At 52.2% G+C, this 20,272-nt stretch overlaps 3 protein-coding genes across 9 annotated transcripts in view; 1 reads left to right on the top strand and 2 right to left on the bottom strand.

Moving 5' to 3' along the window:
- The window catches only part of LOC135914966 (chromosome-associated kinesin KIF4A-like), a 109,343-nt gene that overhangs the window by 66,838 nt on the left and 22,233 nt on the right, over positions 1–20,272 (bottom strand). For all 7 annotated transcript variants that reach the window (XR_010568475.2, XR_011509347.1, XR_010568476.2 and 4 more), the window contains exon 12: positions 8,878–9,153. Coding sequence is in view for 4 of the 7 variants with exons in the window: in XM_065447904.2 (XP_065303976.1) it covers positions 8,878–9,153 (276 nt within the window). In the remaining 3 variants the exon portion in view is untranslated. The remainder of the gene's footprint in view (positions 1–8,877; positions 9,154–20,272) is intronic.
- LOC135914936 (uncharacterized) lies at positions 45–6,893 on the bottom strand. Its single transcript, XM_070528372.1, has 4 exons — positions 6,669–6,893; positions 5,805–6,452; positions 3,681–5,642; positions 45–3,188 (listed from the first exon to the last, which is right to left on the bottom strand). Exons 1-4 carry the CDS (start codon positions 6,891–6,893, stop codon positions 45–47), a joined length of 5,979 nt encoding a protein of 1,992 aa, XP_070384473.1.
- Positions 17,532–19,031, top strand: LOC139051351 (tigger transposable element-derived protein 4-like). The gene has a single exon (XM_070528371.1). The coding sequence runs from the start codon at positions 17,538–17,540 to the stop codon at positions 19,029–19,031; it is 1,494 nt and encodes a 497-aa protein (XP_070384472.1). The 5' UTR covers positions 17,532–17,537.

Genomic DNA, 20,272 nt, shown 5'->3' with positions numbered 1-20,272 from the left:
CACACCTGGATGAATGTCGTTCGTTGTCTTCAAGAGCACTGTCATCACGCTATGATTGCGGTAGTGTCAACAGCACCCGTATCAGCATCATCTGCATTGGCACCCCCTCTGAATTCAATTGGTGCCTCATCTGGTCTGCGTTCTATTGCTTGTTCTCGCTCCCCTTCGACTTGTTGATCTTCTGTTGGCTTTTTGCGGCCGACCGCAAGAAGCATCGCCTTATGGTCTGTGAAATGGCAACTGCAGTACTTGACCTCTTTAACCGTGCCCTGGTTATGGAACGCGAGATCTATACACGAATTGCGGTTGGTCGAAATTGCGTCCATAGGAGTAGCCATCTGCAAACCAGCCCGCACGTGTAGCATGTCCGGAAATGTTCTAGATATCCAAACGTTCTGATTGAAGTCTCCGACAACCAACAACGTCTCCTTCCCAATCCAGGGCTGCAGCTCTCTCACGATAAGGTCTGCCGCTGCCGTCTCACCGGTTCCGGGCGCGATGTATAAACACGCAATTACCACACTGCCAAGTCGCACAGCACAAACTTCACCGTACTCGTAGACCCGTTGGACCAGGAAAACGTCCTCCGCCTGCACCTCTCGTTTGACATAAATGGCCACACCGGCAGCGCGGTTGTCGGAGCGCTTCGCCGCACTGATGCAGCGATACCCATCGATGTCGTAGGGAGGCTTCCGGTCCATCCAGGTCTCGGTGAAACACAGTACGGTAGTGTTTGCGAGAACAAAATCCTTGGCGACGTCCAGAGAGTGTGCACCCAGGGAGCGCACGTTGACACAGCCCACGGTGACAAAGTACTCTGCCAGCATCTTGTTGCACTCGGCAGTGATGGTCTGGAGACGATGGTTGCCGAGTCTCCTGAACTCGTCGGCAAGAGCGCGATCCGGGTTTTCCTTGAAATGGTGGAAGCGATGGTCGTTGTCCTTGTTCGTCAGGTACAACCCGTCGATGGTAGTAACCCTGCTGAGAGCGACGTACACGAGCTTCTGATTGTGCGACTTTGAGTAATCTACCACAGCCTCATCGTAGGTGCCACCCTGAGATTTGTGAATGGTTATTGCGCTCGCCTGGACCACGGGGAATTGCTTGCGCCTGACGGTTATGTGGCCCAGATCATGTCCTTTCAAGTGGCACCCGATGGTGATGAGCTCGATGGGAACCCAATTACTGCAAATGTCAGGATCGTTGGCTCGGTAGCGTCGTCCCTTCAGCAGGGCAGCTGCGCCCACACCAGTGGGAAACTCTATCCATAAGCGCAGGGGGTTGTCGTCTGTGTCCCTTTGCACAAGCCTGAGGATCCCCACACTACCATTGACAAGGCTGTCCGATACGTCGATGTTCCGTATGACCATGTAGGGCTTCTCAAGGCATAGCAGGATGTTAGGGGCCAAGTTGGCCATCTGAACTTTGGACATGGTGGCGACTCTGACCTTGGCGTGCGTGTACTCCTCGTCGGACCTGTGCCCACAAATGGTGTCTGTAGCCGGGCAGTGTATCGCGTATTCGGTACACGCCTCGGCGGTCGCGATGTTAAAGGCGTCAGCATCTTTGTTTGTGTAGAAGAGGCGCACTCCGGATGGGCACTTGTTGGCGGCTTCTTCGGTGGTCACAAAGCGGCTTTCCAAGAGAGACACCTCGTCCACAGTTAGCCCTATCCCGTCCCCGATCTTGGTCAGTATGGTGGCAAAGCTCTCGTCGCTCTGGCGCACGACATCTTTGAGTTGGAAGTAGGATAGGTTATGCCACGGCATACTTTCCGTATCAAAGACACTCTGGTGCAATTTAGACCTCCTATACACCTCAGCTGCTCTGACCGGCGGAAGCTGCCTCAAGTCGCCGCATAGGATGACATCGAATCCGCCAAAGGGTTCCGTGTACTTAAGGGAGATTGTGCGAAGTCTGCGATCAATCAGCACAAGCGTGTCCGCCGACATCATACTTATTTCGTCGATTATGACACACTTGACGTCTTTGAAGATGCAGCGGAATGAATTAGCGTCACTCGAGCTGAGACCCCTGTCCGGATTCTTGCCAGATACGACGAGTTTGAAGGCGGCATGCACTGTAACTCCACCGATTGCCACGGCTGCTTTGCCGGTGGTCGCACAGGCGACGAAAGAGTTGATGCTCACATCCCGGTTTCCACTTCTGAAATAGCGGTTGTAAACGTCCATTATGGTGCGTAGCACGAACGTCTTGCCACAACCGGCTGCTCCGGTAAAGAAGACTTGCAAGGGCTCCGAGTCGGGCGTGGTCAGGCGATGAATGACTTCGCGCACGATCTCAAATTGGCCCGCATTCATCATCCTCATTCGACGTAAGTAGACGTCGGTGGGCATGATGTCCGTGCGCATCTGGACGGCTGGACATCTCGCGGCAGCCGCTTGAGCACTCTCGCGCTGAGCCTGTTGCACAGCCGTTTCTTGGCCAACCTCGCCGAGGATGTCGGAGTCGTCATTTACGTCCACGAGTAGATCGGTCATCCTGCGCCCCACCTCTGCGTGTGTGTGGAAAGCGTCTCGCTGAGCAACTTCTTCGTTGATTATGTTCTTACAAAGCTCTTCCATTTCTGCAAGATCAATGTGAGGACTGCTGAAGCGAGCTTTGACAGCCAGGATTTCCGACACGCAGCTGTCGTAAATTTCGACGAACTTGTTATTGTCTAGGATATCCACCTCGCGCTGGAATGGGTGGAAGAGAAGCACGTGCTCGCGCTTAAAGTTGAGCACGTCGGACACTGAATAGGCGTGGTAGCGAAGAACCGCAGGGTGTGCTCTCGGTCGGCCGTTGTCGTTGAACGACGTCAGGTGTTCGGCGTACGTGAGCGCAGCTTGATCTTCCGGGCGGTCCTCATACTTCTGTATGGTCGTCTTGCACCACACGTCTGTGCTGCTCTCATCCAACCCATCACGATCCATCAGCTCCCGACTCTTGCGGATGCGAACTCGTTCCTCCGGCCACGAGGTGTTGGCTGTGACCACGACGCGACTCGCGTGCGACATGCCGAGGCCGAGCAGATACCAGGCCGCCTCCTGCGCGGACATCTCTACTGCTTTCAGCATCTTCACGCTGAGTTGTCGGAGGGCTTGGGTGTAGGTTACACTCGAGTGTGGAGATTCGTCCACGACTGCACGGAGGTCCTTGTGCAGGTTCGACATGCCTCGGTTTGCCTTGTTCACATATTCGACCACGTATGCCGCACACGCTTACACATCTAGGACGATCTGTAGGTCCATATTAGAGTTCAGTACAGACGCTATCCACGGGTTGAAGAAATTGAAGTGAACCTGATCACAATTCCTTTTCAACATCAGAGTCGGACGGGAAATGCCGGCACGTAGAATTGTAATGTACTCTTCGGCATCTGCGACGTTATTGTGGCGGCGCATATCCTCGATCGACTCGTAGACTGTTGTTTCAAGAGCGGTGTGAATGTTGTTGTATCTCTCTTTCAACTTTGTGCGAGACTTTTTTTCTTCTTCAGTATGGGCAGGCGGAAGTGGGATGATCACTCGACTTTCTTCCATCGGCCAGAAAGGCGCGTTAAACCGACATTTTGTTCTGCCGTTCTTGTAACACGTCTGTGTGTGCTGGTGCGTCTGACAGCGAGGTCTATGAAGGCTTTCGGCGTCCAGAGAGATTAAATGTTCGGCCATACGAACTGTTTCGGGCATTTGCGGGCCAAGCTCCTCGTGGGGCGCATTCTCGAGCCAGAGCAACAGATGAGCGTGAGCACTGCCCCGATGTTGGAATTCAATGCGTTTGAAGTACTCCTTGACCACATAGGGGGCGAACGGAGAAAGTGTCTTGTGTTGCAGAATCTGCATTATCACCCGCACTATGTGATCGAAGTACACTGAGCACACCACCGGGTCATCGCTCACGAGCATGGACTTTTCACAGAGGCGGAGCTGTTCGAATGGCACTTGCGGATGGTTTGGATCTATGTGAAGACGTTGTAGGAGCCTCATCAATCCGTCCCAGTGTATTTCAGAGGCAGACAGAGTAAGGAACGCAGTTGGCTTACCGAGCTGGCGGATCATGGCAAACACGTCCTGCTTGCGTCGGTGCCAGTACTGGACCGTGTTTGGCACCCCGTTCATGAACGCCATGTCATGATCCACCGCGTTCTCGACAAATTCTCGGTCGTTCAGCTGCGCCTTGGTTACAACGGTCATGCCAGATGTGTTCCTGAAGAAGACGTTTACCGACGATGCAACTCGCGTACGCATAACTTTGGCTGCCATATAGAGCACGTGGTAAGCTGTCGCACCCCTGCGGTCAGTCCTCCGACATTCGCTCGATGCCATGGTGTAGACACTAGGCTTGCTGTCTGGGCTGATATTTCGAGGCTCACCGAGGTAGATTTGTGGAAATGACAGCTCCTCCGCGTGTTGATCATAGACAATGCTGACGGGTGTTATTCCTTCCCCTGGCGCCACAACCAGAACGTTGCTGTCGTCGATGATGAGTGTCTGTTGACCGAGCGACATGGCCAATGCTGTCTCCATCGGATTATGGTGGTCTACAGGATAGTCTATACGCTCGGCATTCTCGTCGCTTGGCTCTACCAGCTTGTCGCACAATTTGTCTGCCTTCTCTCGACTGATTCGGATGCCATAGTAGCGATACAACGTAGACTTCTCCAGGAACACAAGCCAGGGAAGCAACTCAGTCTTCTTGACCATGCCACGAATGTACACACTCTTGTATATCATCCGGCGCTTAATGTGAACACACAACGCTTGATCTTCTTCGACATCTCGAGGCAGCATTTGGACCGTTGTGTCGACGTTGATAGGCACGTTCACAATCGGACCTCTGATGGCGAACTGGCCGCTGTTGCTGTACAGCAACCTCCGAATCTGCATAAAGGGGATCCGCGGTGACACAAGTCGCTCACTCACGAGATCAATGTTTGGTAAATGCGCCGGCTTAGGTGGGTACGCATAGCCATTCGTAGTGGAGTAGTTAGGAATGCGATTTCGCCGGATGGTCTGCATGCAAGTGCGACACACCTCGAACCCAGAAACATCCGTACGAAATGCGTCGGCAACCACTGTGGCATGCGCTTCTGGAAGAGGCTTTAGGTCGTTCTTGTGCCAAAGCCGATCGCACACAGAGCAAGAGTAGCCAAATGGATTCTGTGTGAAGCGTTTGTGAAACATGTTTGTCGCACTCGCGTGCAGGCTTAACCTTTCCCGCGCTCGTTGTTCTGCCTCGGCTCGTCGCCTTAGTCGCTTGGCCTCGGCTTCCCTGGCTCGAATTTCTGGACAGTCTTGCCGCTGTTGTCGTCTGGCTTGGGCCTCATTCGTCCGCAACTCCGAGTTTTCCTGCCGTTGTTGGCGCCGGGCGTCGGCCTCACGTGCTCTGAACTCGGGGTCTTCCTGCCGCTGCTGACGCTTGGCCTCAGCTTCACGCGCCCTCAGTCCAGCATCTTCTTGCCGCTGTTGGCGCCGGGCCTCGGCCTCACGTGCTCTGTACTCGGGGTGTTCTTGTCGCTGCTGACGCTTGGCCTCAGCTTCACGCGCCCTCAGTCCAGCATCTTCTTGCCGCTGTTGGCGCCGGGCCTCGGCCTCACGTGCTGTGTACTCGGGGTGTTCTTGTCGCTGCTGACGCTTGGCCTCAGCTTCACGCGCCCTCAGTCCAGCATCTTCTTGCCGCTGTTGGCGCCGGGCGTCGGCCTCACGTGCTCTGAACTCGGGGTCTTCCTGCCGCTGCTGACGCTTGGCCTCAGCTTCACGCGCCCTCAGTCCAGCATCTTCTTGCCGCTGTTGGCGCCGGGCCTCGGCCTCACGTGCTCTGTACTCGGGGTGTTCTTGTCGCTGCTGACGCTTGGCCTCAGCTTCACGCGCCCTCAGTCCAGCATCTTCTTGCCGCTGTTGGCGCCGGGCCTCGGCCTCACGTGCTGTGTACTCGGGGTGTTCTTGTCGCTGCTGACGCTTGGCCTCAGCTTCACGCGCCCTCAGTCCAGCATCTTCTTGCCGCTGTTGGCGCCGGGCCTCGGCCTCACGTGCTCTGAACTCGGGGTCTTCCTGCCGCTGCTGACGCTTGGCCTCAGCTTCACGCGCCCTCAGTCCAGCATCTTCTTGCCGCTGTTGGCGCCGGGCCTCGGCCTCACGTGCTCTGTACTCGGGGTGTTCTTGTCGCTGCTGACGCTTGGCCTCAGCTTCACGCGCCCTCAGTCCAGCATCTTCTTGCCGCTGTTGGCGCCAGGCCTCGGCCTCACGTGCTGTGTACTCGGGGTGTTCTTGTCGCTGCTGACGCTTGGCCTCAGCTTCACGCGCCCTCAGTCCAGCATCTTCTTGCCGCTGTTGGCGCCGGGCCTCGGCCTCACGTGCTCTGAACTCGGGGTCTTCCTGCCGCTGCTGACGCTTGGCCGCAGCTTCACGCGCCCTCAAATCAGGATTTTCTTGGCGCTGTTGTCGCCTGACCTCAGCTTCCCGCGCTCGTATTTGGGGATTCATGTCACCGCGCTGGCGTTTGATCTCAGCCTCCCTGGCTCTCAGCGCGGCGTTTGATTGCCGTTGCTGCCGTTTGGCTGCGGCTTCCCTTGCCGTTCGGCATGCATCTTCGGCACGTTTAAGCCGCATTGCCTCAGCCTCCCTTGCCCTTAATTCCGGGCTCACGGTCCGCCGTTGCCGTTTCGCCTGAACCTCTCGTTCCCGCAGCTCGGCGTTCCCACGCCGCTTTCGTCGCATGGCCTCAGCATGGCGAGCTTTGGTCTCCGCCTTCTGTGCCTCCGTCTTGCGTGGCCTTCCTCGTGGTCGAACACCAGTTGACGGAGATGGTCCATCAGTACTCGCCGGCGAGGAAGACACTGATGAGCAAGACACTGTAGCGCGCCCGGTACTGGTAGACGGCGCCGCTTCCATCACACGCGTCTCAAGAGCGAGCGCGCAAGGCCCTGCAATACAACACCCGTCGACCTGCCAAGGAGTGTAAGACAATGCGCTACGGCGCAGCAATCACTGATGAGGCGCCCCGCGTCGGACTTTGCACTCACGAATCACGCGGTGAGCGCCGAGCAACGCAGCGTTCGGCGCGGCAACGAAACGTGCGCCTGAGCAAGCGGAACGAACCAAAGAACTCGGTGTCTCGGAGGGAGAAAGCCGGGCAGTAACGCGCCATGAAGGCGGACGCGATCATGGGGCTGACGCCTTGATGGGATCGTCCTCTATCTCGCTTGGGAGCACCACGCAGAAGCATAACTCCTCGGAAGCAGCTCGGCACACATCGCAGGGGACGCTTTCCCAGCAGAAGCGCTACGGCGCAGCGATCACGTCAGAGGCGTCCCGCATCAGACTCTGCACGTAGCAATCGCGCTGTGAGCGGAAAGAGGAGCCGCGTCGCCTAAACACCAGTGTTCAAGTGACGCACGCCGGATGTTGGAAGGGGAGAGAGCGAGAAAACTTATTAAACGCAAGGGTATTGGGGCATCCTCGCACCGGAACCCGCACGGCCCGAAGGGGAGAAGCGGGTGAGCGAAGATAGTGATCTAAAGAAAGGCGCTTGATTCTACAACCCGGGAGGGCGCACGGCGAAACGTCAGGGGCGAGTGGCGCGCCACGTGCCGGGCAGCGCCGCACATTGCGAGGAGGGGTTCTTCTGTTTGCCGCAAGATGGCTCTGCATGTGCGCAGAGCGCAGAAGAAATTTAGCGGAAACGTACTTCGCTACTCGTGTAACTGCGACTTCTGTAAGTAAGATGCTCATAATTACCGATATACACCGCAGTATAACTTTCTACGGCACGTTTCTAAGGCAACACCGCATTCACTAGAAGCGCTTTTGTACCGCTTTCAAACATCGAACTTGTGGCTGAGTGGTAGCGTCTCCGACTCACACTCCGCAGACCTGGGTTCGATTCCCACCCAGCCGATCTTGGAAGTTGCTTTTTATTTATGAAGTGCCTGCCATGATTTATCGCTCACGGTCAACGCCGCTAACGCCGACACCGACGCCGACGACACCGGCTTTTCTGCGACACGAGCTCCTTAACGCTATCGCGTTAAAAACTCAGCACCAAACGGCAAGAAGCTTCATAGCGAACGTCGAAGCAGGTAGGCCTAGCGTTGCCGCAGTGGTGGCAACGGCTGCCAGCGGATCTGCGCGCGAGAGTGCCGGTTCGAGGTGGCGAAGTAATCGAAACGGCAGCGGTGGTGCCTTTGATTATTGCCGTTTCGGACCTGCGGTCACGACAAAACGTCCGAAAAATCGGACGGCGAAGGGTTCTTGCGTCCGAAATTTCGCACGTTCTGATGCGTTGACTCTATGGGGTACGTGGCGGTGCCGCGAAGCCATCCAAATTATCGGGAATCCAGAAGTCGGTCGTTGACTGCACACTGGCAACTCATCCAGCCGACAACAGGGCGTCAAAGACGATTCACTGCGATTCATGTCTGCTGCTCAAGCCAGCATTACCGTGACTTTCGACCCTTCCAATAAAATTGCCGCTAATTTTCCCTGATAGAGGCCCAAATTCCCTGAGTTTTCCCTGACTTTTTCCAGACTACTCAAAATCCCTGAGAATTCCAGGTTTTCCCGGTTTTCCCGGTTGGTAGACACCCTGAATTACCTTTCTACCAACGCAGAAGTTGCTTACTGTAAGCTGTCAAGAGGCTAATGTAGCGACCAACCGGGAGCTCCTGAGGGCATTGTGCGCATTCGACGCGGCGCGGTCCAAGCAAGTTTTTCGCGTCTCTTTTCTTCTCTGTCACACTTCTTCCACGTATATATACGCTCTGAACCACCCCCTGACGCAGTATGCCGAACAGCAGCAGCAGCAGTGGGAAAGTCGCAGGAAAAGGCAAAGAAACCTTTTGCTTTAATAAAGCGCGCGCACGGGTAACACACTAACCTCATACTGCAGCTTCACGACCTCAAGGTGCTGGTCATTCATGGACATCTTGCTGGCGAGCTCCTCCTTGGCTTGTAGCACTCGGTTGAGATCTTCAAGCTCTTTGCTCAGTGCGGCACGTCGCATAGTCGCCTCCAGACGCGACTGATTGAGCAGAAACGTTTTCTGCATCTGTTCGGCCGAGCCCTTTGCAGTGCTCTCGCCGAGGGATGTGTCCGAACCTTCCTCCTCGATGGTCGTCATCTCCCTGTCATCTTCTGCAGGTGGCTTGTCAACCTGAACAAGATAAAAAAGGGACTCGCTCATTAAACGGCTCCCAAGTTCGCTCGTCACCGAAACCCCACAAGCTAAATGGTAGAGGCAATCACACATGTGCAGTCGCCCACAGGAGTTTACAGGGCTCGGTATGTGCGAAGAAGGCAAATTCCAGCAACAAATTTGAAATTTCAACCTGAAGCAGTTTGAGACTTGCACAGCGATCCATTTAAAGTACAGGAATTCACATTTGTTGCGGAACCACTGTTGCATAAGATCTGCATGGCCGTCACACTGTGTGTGAAGGACCGCTCAATATACTCACTGAAATGGCTATAGTATGCTTCATTTCATATGCAACAGGCAAAACTGTTAGCGATTGCGCTACTTTTCAGTATGCCTGAATTTTAAACTAAAATTGTGGATCAGGTGCAATAATTGCTTTACCAATTAAAGTTACTATTTTATTAATTATTAGGTCTAAGAATTTGCATACTAAAGCTTATTCACTATGAAACAAATGGAGTGACAATTTTACAACCTCTCTGTATAGCTTACACTATGCATCATCCACATTCCTGATGAAATCATACCGCACTACATATTGGAAGAAATATACAAAGATATTATACAACATTAGTTGCACACTTTAGTTATAATGCATGAAGTGATCCTTTATAAGACTTTACAGTTCTTTACAAAATTAATGGCAACAGGTACCTATGACCACATAACCAGCATAGGTATTGTGGCAAGGCCTGCAATGTAGGAAAAGGAGCTAGAGTCGATTATTGAATTTTCGGACATGCCCGATAATTTGAGTGCCTTTATGGAATTACCATGCACACCATAGAGGCAATGTATGAGAACACTAGCAATTTCAGAACTTGAAAACTTTCGTTATCAGACTTTTCAAACTTTTTGCTGTGACCGCAGGTCCGAAACAGCATTAACCAAAGCCATCACTTCCGCCAGTTTTATTGTCTTGCTGCCTAGAACCTGTGCTCTTGTATGCCGATTCGCTGCCAGCTGCAGTCACTGCTGCGGCAATGTTGAGGCCTAGCTGCTTTTAACGTTAGGTACCAAGCTTCCTGTTCGGTTCCGTATTTTTCATAGAAAGTATTCGGCGCTGTCAAAAACGGTGCTCACTGTCATTCTCGCCGATGAGCGATGAAGCTTACGCGCTATATTGCAGTGAAGCATAACAAGAGTGGAAAGGGGCCACCATTACGGGACACAACATGCAGTCCTTAATTAAACACGCATTCACCCCCCAACTTCTGTCACTTTACGAGCACCAATACACCTAATATGTGTACTGGCCGGCCTTCAGAGCAATTTCCCATGTGCCTCTGGTGATTTGTGCTCTTGGAAGCAGTAAAAGGCATGCATTCATTTTTTTTTTTGACCTGCCAGATTTTTTGGGTGCATTCCGACCCCTAGGGGAGGGAGGACGTTTTCCGCCGGCTCCTGCTTACGGCACGACCATGCGGGTGCCGTATCTTGAAAGCCGTATCTTGATGTGCATCGGGGCCAAAGTGCGCGCCTGCGTGGGCCTCATCTTCAACGTGATCTGTGATGTTTGCACAGTGCACGTAAGCCGGTAGCTTCGTATGCGATGTGCTTTCTGCGTTTCATTTGCGTTGAAGCGAGAGCTGTACGAAGGTCAATTCGCTCGCTGCTACTGCCGCGGTTCCTCACTCCAGCGTTTTTCAGCGAGTTTCTGCAGTCATCAAGGAAGAAGAAGAAGAAACGATAGCGTGCGTCAATATCTGCTTCTCCTGCTTCTCTACATAATTAAGGTCGAGTACTTGCTTCATTCTTGAAGATGTTGGCACGAATCGACGGCTAAAGGTGCAAGGATTCCGCCGATACCAAGTTTTCAACGGTGGGTGGACATTTTCCCAGTCATTCGAGGACTTTTCTGTGCGACCTCTGCCCAGCCGAGGCTCGGTGGGCGAGCTCAGAGCGGCTCCGCACGCTCAAGCCACGATGCCTACGGCTATGCAAATCACCGTTGATGGCGAGGATATTTCTCCCGACGAAGTCAGTGAAAGCGCTGGGTGGACCACAGCCTTACACAACCGAAAACCCATCATCCAGGACCCGCTAGGCCAGGGCGCCGGAGTCACCGACATGCGACGTGGTGGGAATAAAAGCCAGGCTCCGTCGAGTGTCAAGGCACGGCTAACGACTGCTTCGAGATTGCCTCGGCTACCGAAAGAGCATGTTCGAATCATAATCCGTCCCCGTGGAGGACTGGACATCAAGAAGATGGGCCACTTCAGAGTTGCCCAAGCCCTCACTACCGCTGCTAGGCTTACGGAGGCGGATACGGTGAAGGATATCATATGTCCGAACATGGTGCAAAACATATTGGTAGCAAGCACACCATCAAAGCATAACGCCATGGCCTACGCCGAAGTGGAAGCTATACATATTGGACAAGCCAGCTACGAAGTTAGTGCATATATCGCAGCCCCCGAAAACACATGCAAGGGAGTTATTCGTGACATTGATCCCACCATCGATCGAGAGGAGCTCAAACGCCTCATCATTCAATCCAAGAATCCAAGCGCCCTCGAGGTGAGACGAATCAAGAACACAAGCACGGTAGTCATCCTGTTTGATGGACTCAAAGTCCCGGATTACGTAAAATGCGGTCCCAGTTTGGTCAAATGCTCTCTCTATCGCAGACAAACTGACGTTTGCTATGCATGTGGAAAGCTTGGCCACAGAGATGACGTTTGCCCAGCCCCTGAAAATGCAATCTGCCGCGGCTGTGGTGCGAGCAACCCGGACGATAAACACGAATGTACACCGAAGTGCACCCTCTGCGGTGGCCCTCATCCCACGGCCGACAGAACCTGCAAGCAAAGGTTCCAAATTCCATTTGTAGTTCGACAACGGAGAAGAGAACGGCGCAACCGCGAACAATCCAAACAACCAACTGGGTCGCCAACCCCTATCAAGCCGGCCCTCAGCAGCTCGCGCAGATCCAGGAGCCGATCCCGAGACCCCGGCGGCGAGGATGGCAGCTACCAGGACCGTGCCCCTTCTAGGGATCGCTCGACGGAATGTTCGTCTTCCAGGGGCCGCAACGCCCTCAGGACCCGCTCCCGCTCTAGGGGCCACTCTCATTCCAGGGGACCTGCAGTTCAGATCCAGGATCCTGCTGATCGTGGTACCACATGGGCTGACCGGGTCAAAGAATCACCGAAAAAGGTAACGGGGGGTCAATCGCCAGAGCACAACAGGATTGCACAATTGGAAAGAGAAAATGCTTCGTTAAAACACGCAATGGAGCAGCTCGCAGCAGAAATTGCAGAACTCAAAAAAGCCAGCAAGCGAGATACAGTTCAACCCACTCAGGCCCCTGCAGTAGAAACGCCCATGGAGATCCCCGCAGCGGAACCGCTCACAGCAGAAATTGCAGAACTCAAAAAACCCAGCACGCGAGAGACAGTCCAACCCACTCAGGCCCCTGCAGTAGAAACACCCATGGAGATCCCCGTAGCGGAACCGACGGCCAATGGTCTACCCAAAAAGAGGGCGCTGGCAGCTCATGCCTCAGACAAGAGCGCCAGTGTTCGTAAATTGGAAAAAACGATAGATAAAATTGATGAATCTTTCGAAAAAGTTCAAATTGTGATTGACAAACTCGCTGAGGCGGTCAGATCACTAGGAATCAAATGCGACAATCTGGAGCGCCACGTTTCTACAATGGCTACAGCTACATCGTTGGACAAAGTAAATAACACCGACACTGAAAGGTCGGCTGCGCTTCGCAGCATTTTATAACACAAGCTAACTGCTACGTCCCACCATGGCGGCACATCACAGGGTAATTAATATCTGGCAATGGAACTGTAGGGGATTCCATCGTAAAAGGAATGTCCTCCAACAGTTCATTCGGACCCACCGGGAAAAGCCACATGTAATCCTATTACAAGAAACGCTCACGGATACGGTCAGCCTACCGGGCTATAAATCGCATACCCAATATGGTGATGGGAAGAGGGGAATCGGCACATTAGTTACCAACAAATGTGCGTTCATAGCCCACGATTTGAATCTTGAATCCAATAAGGTTGAGCACTCGCTCGTTGAAATCATCCCCAGCGGACAGTTCAAGACAAGTATATTTATACTTAACATATATAGTAGACCCAAAGACCTCAGGCAAAGATTCGCGGCAATTATCAACAAGGCTACAAGCAAGGCCAAGACATTCCCACTACTGGTGGCCGGAGACTTTAACGCTCCGCATCAAGCATGGGGGTACCAACAAGCTAACCGCAAGGACGTTGACCTATGGCAAACTACAGTCAATAATGACCTCACGCTTATAACAGATCCGGCTTTTCCGACCAGGATCGGCAACTCCTGCTCCAGGGATACCACACCTGACCTCTTTTTCATACGGAATGTGGAATCGGCATCTTGGTCCAACCTCCAAGTGGACCTTGGCAGTGATCACAACATCCTGGCCACCTCCGTCAACGTGAGAAGCGGGGAACTCAAAGAGTTCACTATTACAGATTGGGATTACTTTCGCAAGGTTAGGGAAGAGCGAGCACAAACACATGACTCAGCACTTAGCCTAGAGCAGTGGGCTAAACAGTTAAAGGAAGATATCAGCGCGGCGACAAAAAAAATCCAGACTGAATTGGAGGTAGACAGGATGGATAGCCGCCTCGCTCATCTTCTAGAAGCTAAAACGTCACTGCTTAACAGATGGAAAGGGCAGAAACTCAACCGAAGGCTCTGAAAAAAGATCGCGGAGCTCAACAAAACTATAGAAGATCACTGCCAAACCTTGAGCAGACAACAGTGGGATGAGGTCTGCAATTCCGTGGATGGCCAGATGCGAGTTGGAGCTAAATGGAACCTCCTCAAGCATCTGCTCGATGATACCAACACCAAGTCAAACCAAAGACAAGTGATAGCGAAGGTTCTACACCAGGCATCACAATCATTGCACATTGCAGGCCATACTCGACAGACTCGCTCGCATGTATCTGCCACTGGGAAACTCGAGTGACGAAGACTATCCCCCCTACAAAGGTTCCTCTTGCCCCGAGCTAGATAACCCTTTCCCGGCATGCGAAGTAAGGGAAGCTCTCCAGAATCTAAATGGCAGGTCGGCCCCTTCCTGATGGCATCCCCAACCGGGCCCTCAGAAACCTGGACGACTGCTCTGTAGAATGGTTGACAGAGGAGATTAATGGAATATGGGAACGAGGGCTTGTTTCGGAGTCCTGGAAAATGGCCTCGGTCATCCTCATTCCAAAGCCTGGAAGGCCCCCCGAGTCTCTCAAACCTCAGACCCATTTCACTCACGTCCTGCGTGGGGAAAATAGCGGAACATGTTATACACGATCAAATTTCCAAGCACATCGAGAAACAAGGATTGTTTCCGTACAACATGATTGGCTTTCGTCCGGCCCTGTCAACGCAAGACGTGATGAAGCTTATCAAGTGTCAAATCATTGACAACACCACAAGAGATGTAAGAGGCATCTTAACCTTAGACCTGGAGAAGGCCTTTGACAATGTATCCCATGCTCACATTCTTAACTCCATCTCCGAGCTCAATTTGGGAGACGCCTTTCACAGATACATTAGCTCGTTCCTACGGGATCGCAAGGCCACGCTCAAAATCGGTGACCTCAAGTCCGACAATTTTATTTTGGGCCCCAGAGGCACGCCACAAGGAGCGGTAGTCTCACCACTGCTTTTTAACATCGCCATGAAGAAACTATCGGAAAGGCTATCCAACATAGAAGGGATCAATCATACGCTCTACGCTGATGATATCACAATCTGGTGCCCCGGAGGAAGCGAAGGAGCTGTTGAATCAGGCTTACAGGAGGCCGTAGATCAAACAGAGATGTACCTGGAAAATACGGGGCTTAGATGCTCCCCGAGCAAGTCTGAGCTCCTCCTCTACAGGCCAGTCAGGAGAGGTCCCAAACCTAGAGGCTGGAAACCATTGTCAGAAATAAACATCAAGCTCCACACTAAAAGCGGCTGTACCATCCCCAGAGTAGACACCATTCGGGTACTTGGCATGTTCATCGAATCCAATGGCAGTAACAATACGACACTCAACAAGCTCACAGCCAAGACTGAGAACATGATCAGACTTATCAACAGAGTCTCGAATAGGCGTGGAGGCTTAAAGGAAGACAACCTCCTCAGGTTGTTCCACGCCTTCCTCATGAGTCATATAGTTTATGTGGCAGCCATGCACAACTGGTATAACTCCGAGAAGAAACGATTAAACACGCTCATCAGAAAAAGTATTAAAAAAGTACTAGGCATTCCGTTACGGGCGAGTACGGATCTCCTTATGCAACTAGGAGTGCACAACACATTGGACGAGATAATTGAGGCCCAGGAGTCAGCCCAACTGGCCCGTCTATCCTGTACCCCGGTTGGAAAGAAGATCCTGGCGGTTCTTGGGATCAACCCTATCCTCCTGGAAGAGCGGAAATATGAAATTTCAGAAGATCAAAGGAACAACATACGAGTTGCACCGTTTCCTCGTAACGTTAATCCTCAACACAACGTAGGCAGACGCAGGGCAAGAGCCCTCGCCCTCCTCAAGCGTACCAAGGACGATCCCTACTCGGCATGTTTTGTCGACGCCGCCCAATATGGACAGTCGTCTAACTTCGCTATTGCCCTCGTTGACCACAACGGACAGATAGTGAATGCGGCTTCCCTGAAGTGCTCAACACCAACCAGAGCGGAGCAGGTCGCAGTTGCTATAGCACTCCTAGACATCAGAAGATCACAAATCTTCACTGATTCGAGATCGGCGGTCAGGGCTTTCGCTTCAGGATCCATCGCTGAGGAGGCTCACAAGATTCTCAAGAACAAGACGATCTCTCCGCACACCATCACGTGGTTTCCGGCTCACCTCGAACCCCAGCTTGACTCGTTTCCCAATCTTGATGACATTGCCCACTCCCAAGCGCGCGCTCTAACCCACCGCGCGGGAGCAGGATCGAGCTCAGACTCCGGGGTCCTCGAGTTTCGGGACACTCTCACTACTTTCAGCGAAATTACTACGCACTATCACCTGGGTAGGAGGACTTATCCTTCCCCTCACACCAAACTGGCTAGACCTCTGGCGTCCACTTTACGCATGCTTCAAACTAAGTGCTATCCAAACCTGGCCCTTTTCCACACGATCACTCCAGAGGTTTTTAGCTCCACTTGCCCCGACTGTGGGGCTGTTAGCAATCTCGCACACATGCTCTGGCGATGCCCCTCGTTACAGGGACCCAATCGCATCACAGAAGAAGAATGGAGCTCTGCCATCCAGAGCTCAAACCTTTCACGTCAAACCTGGGCTGTCCAGAGAGCCCACGATGCGGCGGTTAGGCTCGGCCTACCCGTCCCCACGTGGGAGCGGCCCGCAGCTCTGCCCTAGGCCAAAGCTTCTCAGGACCTTGTAATTAAAGTTCTTTGTCTGTCTGTCTGTCTGCAGTCATCGAGTGAGATGTGTTCATGTTTACATGTGTGCGCGTGGCACCATACTTGTTAATTTGGTTAGGAAGCGAATGTGTACAAGTTTACATGGCCGGTAAAACTACTATCCTTACTTCGTATAGCTATCTACTAATTAGCCATCGCAATCGATGCTTTGCTTTTCAGGCAAAACTGCTGCTTTCTTTTTCTCCATGCCAATCGGCGCGATGAACGCGCAGATGGAGCAAGAGCCATCTCGACGTCGGGCACGTCAAACAGGGTCAGCCTCATCCGGTTACGCTGGCTGCGCCAGTGCTTCGAAGTATAGACGTTGTTCACGCCAATGTGACGTAGCGTATGTGTGCACGTGCTCACGCCACGTTGGACTATACAGTTAACCCTCGTTAACACGAACTCGCTTATCTCGAAATATTGGTTAAGTCGAAAGTTTTCCACGCCGCGCCTTCCCCACCCATAGGTGTTATGTATTCGCACCCGTTTATCTCGAAGCATTTTTTGGGCGTAATACGGATATCTCGAAATTTTGACCGGGACGGCTGAAGGCAAAGGCCGTTACCTAAAGGTGATACAGGGTCCGAGCGAGCGCTTGGTTCCTACTAAAGTGCCGAACGCGGTCACAATCTAAGGGCGAATACAAAATTCCCGCGGACGCAGCCGTTTTCGGTCAACCACGTCAAGTAACCTTGGAAGCAGTCACGTGGTGTGCGCCGCTTGCGCGCGGGGGCTCATGGGTTTTATCAGGTAGTCGTGCCACCGGTGCCACCGCATTTCGCACGTGCGAACGTTATTGTGCGTGTGCGATTCTGCTGTTCTTTTGTTTCGTCGCGCTGTGCGCACGACGCGTTGACTGCGATTTTTTTTTTGTTGTTGTGTGCGTGGTGTGTGGTCAACGGACGACGACGATGTCCCGCCCCAAGCAGTGCAAGTCTCTGACGCTGGAGAAAAAAGTCACGTTGATCAAGGAAGTGGAGAAAGGGGGAAGATCCAAAACAAGCATCGCCAAAGAATTCGGCATCCCCTTGTCGACGCTTTCGACAGTTGTAAAAAATCGACAGAAGGTCTTCGATGGCTTCGAGCAAAGTTTTTCCAGTGAGCGGAAGCGGATTCGGGCCTCGAAATTCCCGGACGTCGAAGCAGCGCTCATGCTGTGGCTCCGGAATGTCAGGGCAGCCAACCTTCCCGTGACAACCCAAATGATGATGGAGAAGGCAGACGCGCTGGCGTTGCAGATGGGCCACACAGACTTCAGTTGCAGCAATGGCTGGTTTGAACGATTTAAAAAAAGAAATAACGTGGCCTCGAAGCCTATCCACGGCGAAAGCGGCACTGTTGATGAAGGGGCTGCAGACACCTGGCGCAACCACTGCCTCGCTGAGCTGCAAAAGGCTTACGCGGACAAGGACATTTTCAACCTCGACGAAGCAGCACTGTTCTATAAGATGCTGCCTAGCCGCACATACACGCCGAAGGGAGAAGCGTGCTCAGGCGCTAAGCAGCGCAAAGACCGAGTGACGATACTTTTCGGAGCCAACTCCACCGGCGATGAAAAACTGCCGCTGCTTGTTATCGGTAAGTCGCTCAATCCAAGGTGCTTCCGAAATGCACGGCTCCCGAGAGATGCGACTTACCGCGCCAATAAAACGGCCTGGATGACTGCAGCGCTCTTTGAAGAGTACGTACGTGCTCTTGACCGCAAAATGGCAAGGGACGGCCGGAAAGTGTTGTTCGTCGTGGACAACTGCCCCGGCCACGAAAAAATCAACAACTTGGAGGCTGTCACGCTGGAGTTCCTGCCTGCTAATATGACATCCGTGCTCCAGCCGATGGACCAAGGAGTCATTGAGGTTGCACGCAAGTACTACAGGAAGAGTCTGCTGCGCCGCATTTTGTGTTCTTACGACAGTGGTAAGAAGTACGAAATAGATTTGCTGGGTGCAGTCCACCTGATCGCCGAAGCCTGGCGACAAGTGCGTCCATTGACGATTGCCAATTGTTTCGCGCACGCAGGATTTTCGCGCGGCGAGAAATCGCTCGAGCCAGACACTGACGAGTTTAGTGATTGCGATGAACTTTGCGACGAAGTCCGCAAAGCTGCCGGCTGCGCCAGCGATGCCGAAGACGGCGAACTCACTTTTGAAGAATACGCGCTCTACGAGTCGGACGTGCCCGTTACCGGAATGTTGTCTGACGCCGACATTGTTGAAATGGCAGTGAACGACGACGGTGATCACGCTGACCAAGAACCACCTCGAGAAGTGCCGACAACTGCAGAAACGAGAAACCTGCTACGTTTGCTCCGCAACAAAGTTGAATGCAGCGGCGGCGAACAACGGCTCATGCGGTGCATTCAGCAGCTCGAGGACGCTTTTCTCGCGCCGAATGCCAACGCCAAGTAGGCAAGCATCACCCAGTTCTTTTCAAAACAATAAAATTCAGTTTTTTCCTGGGAATTCTGCGTTTTTTGCAAAAGCTCCCCTCGTGCTGTGGGGCGTTTGTTAGCAGTGCTGGTTGTTACTGGCTCTTTCAGTGACCGGGTCACTGAAATTTTCGGCACTTTGCTTAACTCGAAACTCTGCTTATCTCGAAATTTTTCCCGGATTTTACAACTTCGAGTTAACGAGGGTTTACTGTATACGTGCCTAACCAAGCAATTTTTTTCTGACTTTCATCAGTTCGAATTTTGTATAATTCGAATTTTCGTAGCATCCCCGCAGAATTCAAATGAACTAGCTTTTACTGTATCAGAGGCAAGCTAGGTTAAAAAAAAAAGACATTAAAATCGGGTGTACGTTATTGTGCGTGCATTGCTTTCTACTTTGAAACCGTAACCACTGGGTACATGTTAGAATCAGGTAAACACTGCCAAATGAAGCAGCAGTGCATAAATGTCTTTTTTTCTGCCGTCTTTATTCCAACTACCAAATATATAACTCCAATTCCATGGGTTCTGTCAAGACCAAATTAATGGAAGTCAACTGTATGGGAAAAACTAAATGTGCAGCAGGCACTTGGATTGGGCTTAAAGAAACATATGTCTGTAAAACTAAGGGAGTGCTGAAGAAAAGATAATTGCTGTAGCAGAAATGAGGTGCGTAGTTCTAGATGAAACATGACAACAGTGCACTCCATATTGGCAGTTGGCAATATTCCCAAAGACATAATAACGTATGGCACTTTTTTTTTACTGGTACCACTGACAAGTTAGATTCCAAGATGCGTTACAAATATCCTCTTTAGAATTTGTATGCGTAACTTATTCGCCAGTTCTCGTCAGTTAAAGTAAAGAAACTGCAAACATAGAGTTTCTGGTAAATTGAACCTCCCCTATACTCAATGTGTTTTCATTCCACATCTATGTACTGAGTGTTGCGCAAGCGACCACCTTATTGAAGTACTGTAGCTAGCTGGGCGAGTGAGTACAACTGTACGTTTACTTACAGCGCGAACGAGTTTATTTCTTACAAAAATCACTTAAACGAGGGTGTTTGTAAACACCCCTATTTATGTGGTGTTTGTAAGAAATAAACTTTCAGTCGTGAGTAAGCTCACGGTACGTCTTTCTTCTTTGTCCTTACTTGTTCGTTTGTGCATAAGTAAAAATGCATTCCATTAAAGCCAGTGCCACATTTGACAGGAT

The sequence above is a fragment of the Dermacentor albipictus genome, unplaced genomic scaffold (assembly GCF_038994185.2).
Source record: "Dermacentor albipictus isolate Rhodes 1998 colony unplaced genomic scaffold, USDA_Dalb.pri_finalv2 scaffold_11, whole genome shotgun sequence".
In the NCBI taxonomy this organism is placed as follows: domain Eukaryota; kingdom Metazoa; phylum Arthropoda; class Arachnida; order Ixodida; family Ixodidae; genus Dermacentor; species Dermacentor albipictus.
Note: the sequence above shows the minus strand (reverse complement) of the source record. Positions and strands in the feature narration are given on the sequence as shown.

Coding starts and splice junctions, on each gene's coding strand:
- LOC139051351 (XM_070528371.1), top strand. CDS start 17,538: ATGTCCCGCCCCAAGCAGTGCAAGTCTCTGACGCTGGAGAAAAAAGTC.
- LOC135914936 (XM_070528372.1), bottom strand. CDS start 6,893: ATGGAAGCGGCGCCGTCTACCAGTACCGGGCGCGCTACAGTGTCTTGC. Junction 6,453..6,668: donor TGCGGGAACGAGAGGTTCAG/GCGAAACGGCAA, acceptor CGGGAAGCTGAG/GTCAGGCGACAACAGCGCCA. Junction 5,643..5,804: donor ACAGAGCACGTGAGGCCGAG/GCCCGGCGCCAA, acceptor CGTGAAGCTGAG/GCCAAGCGTCAGCAGCGACA.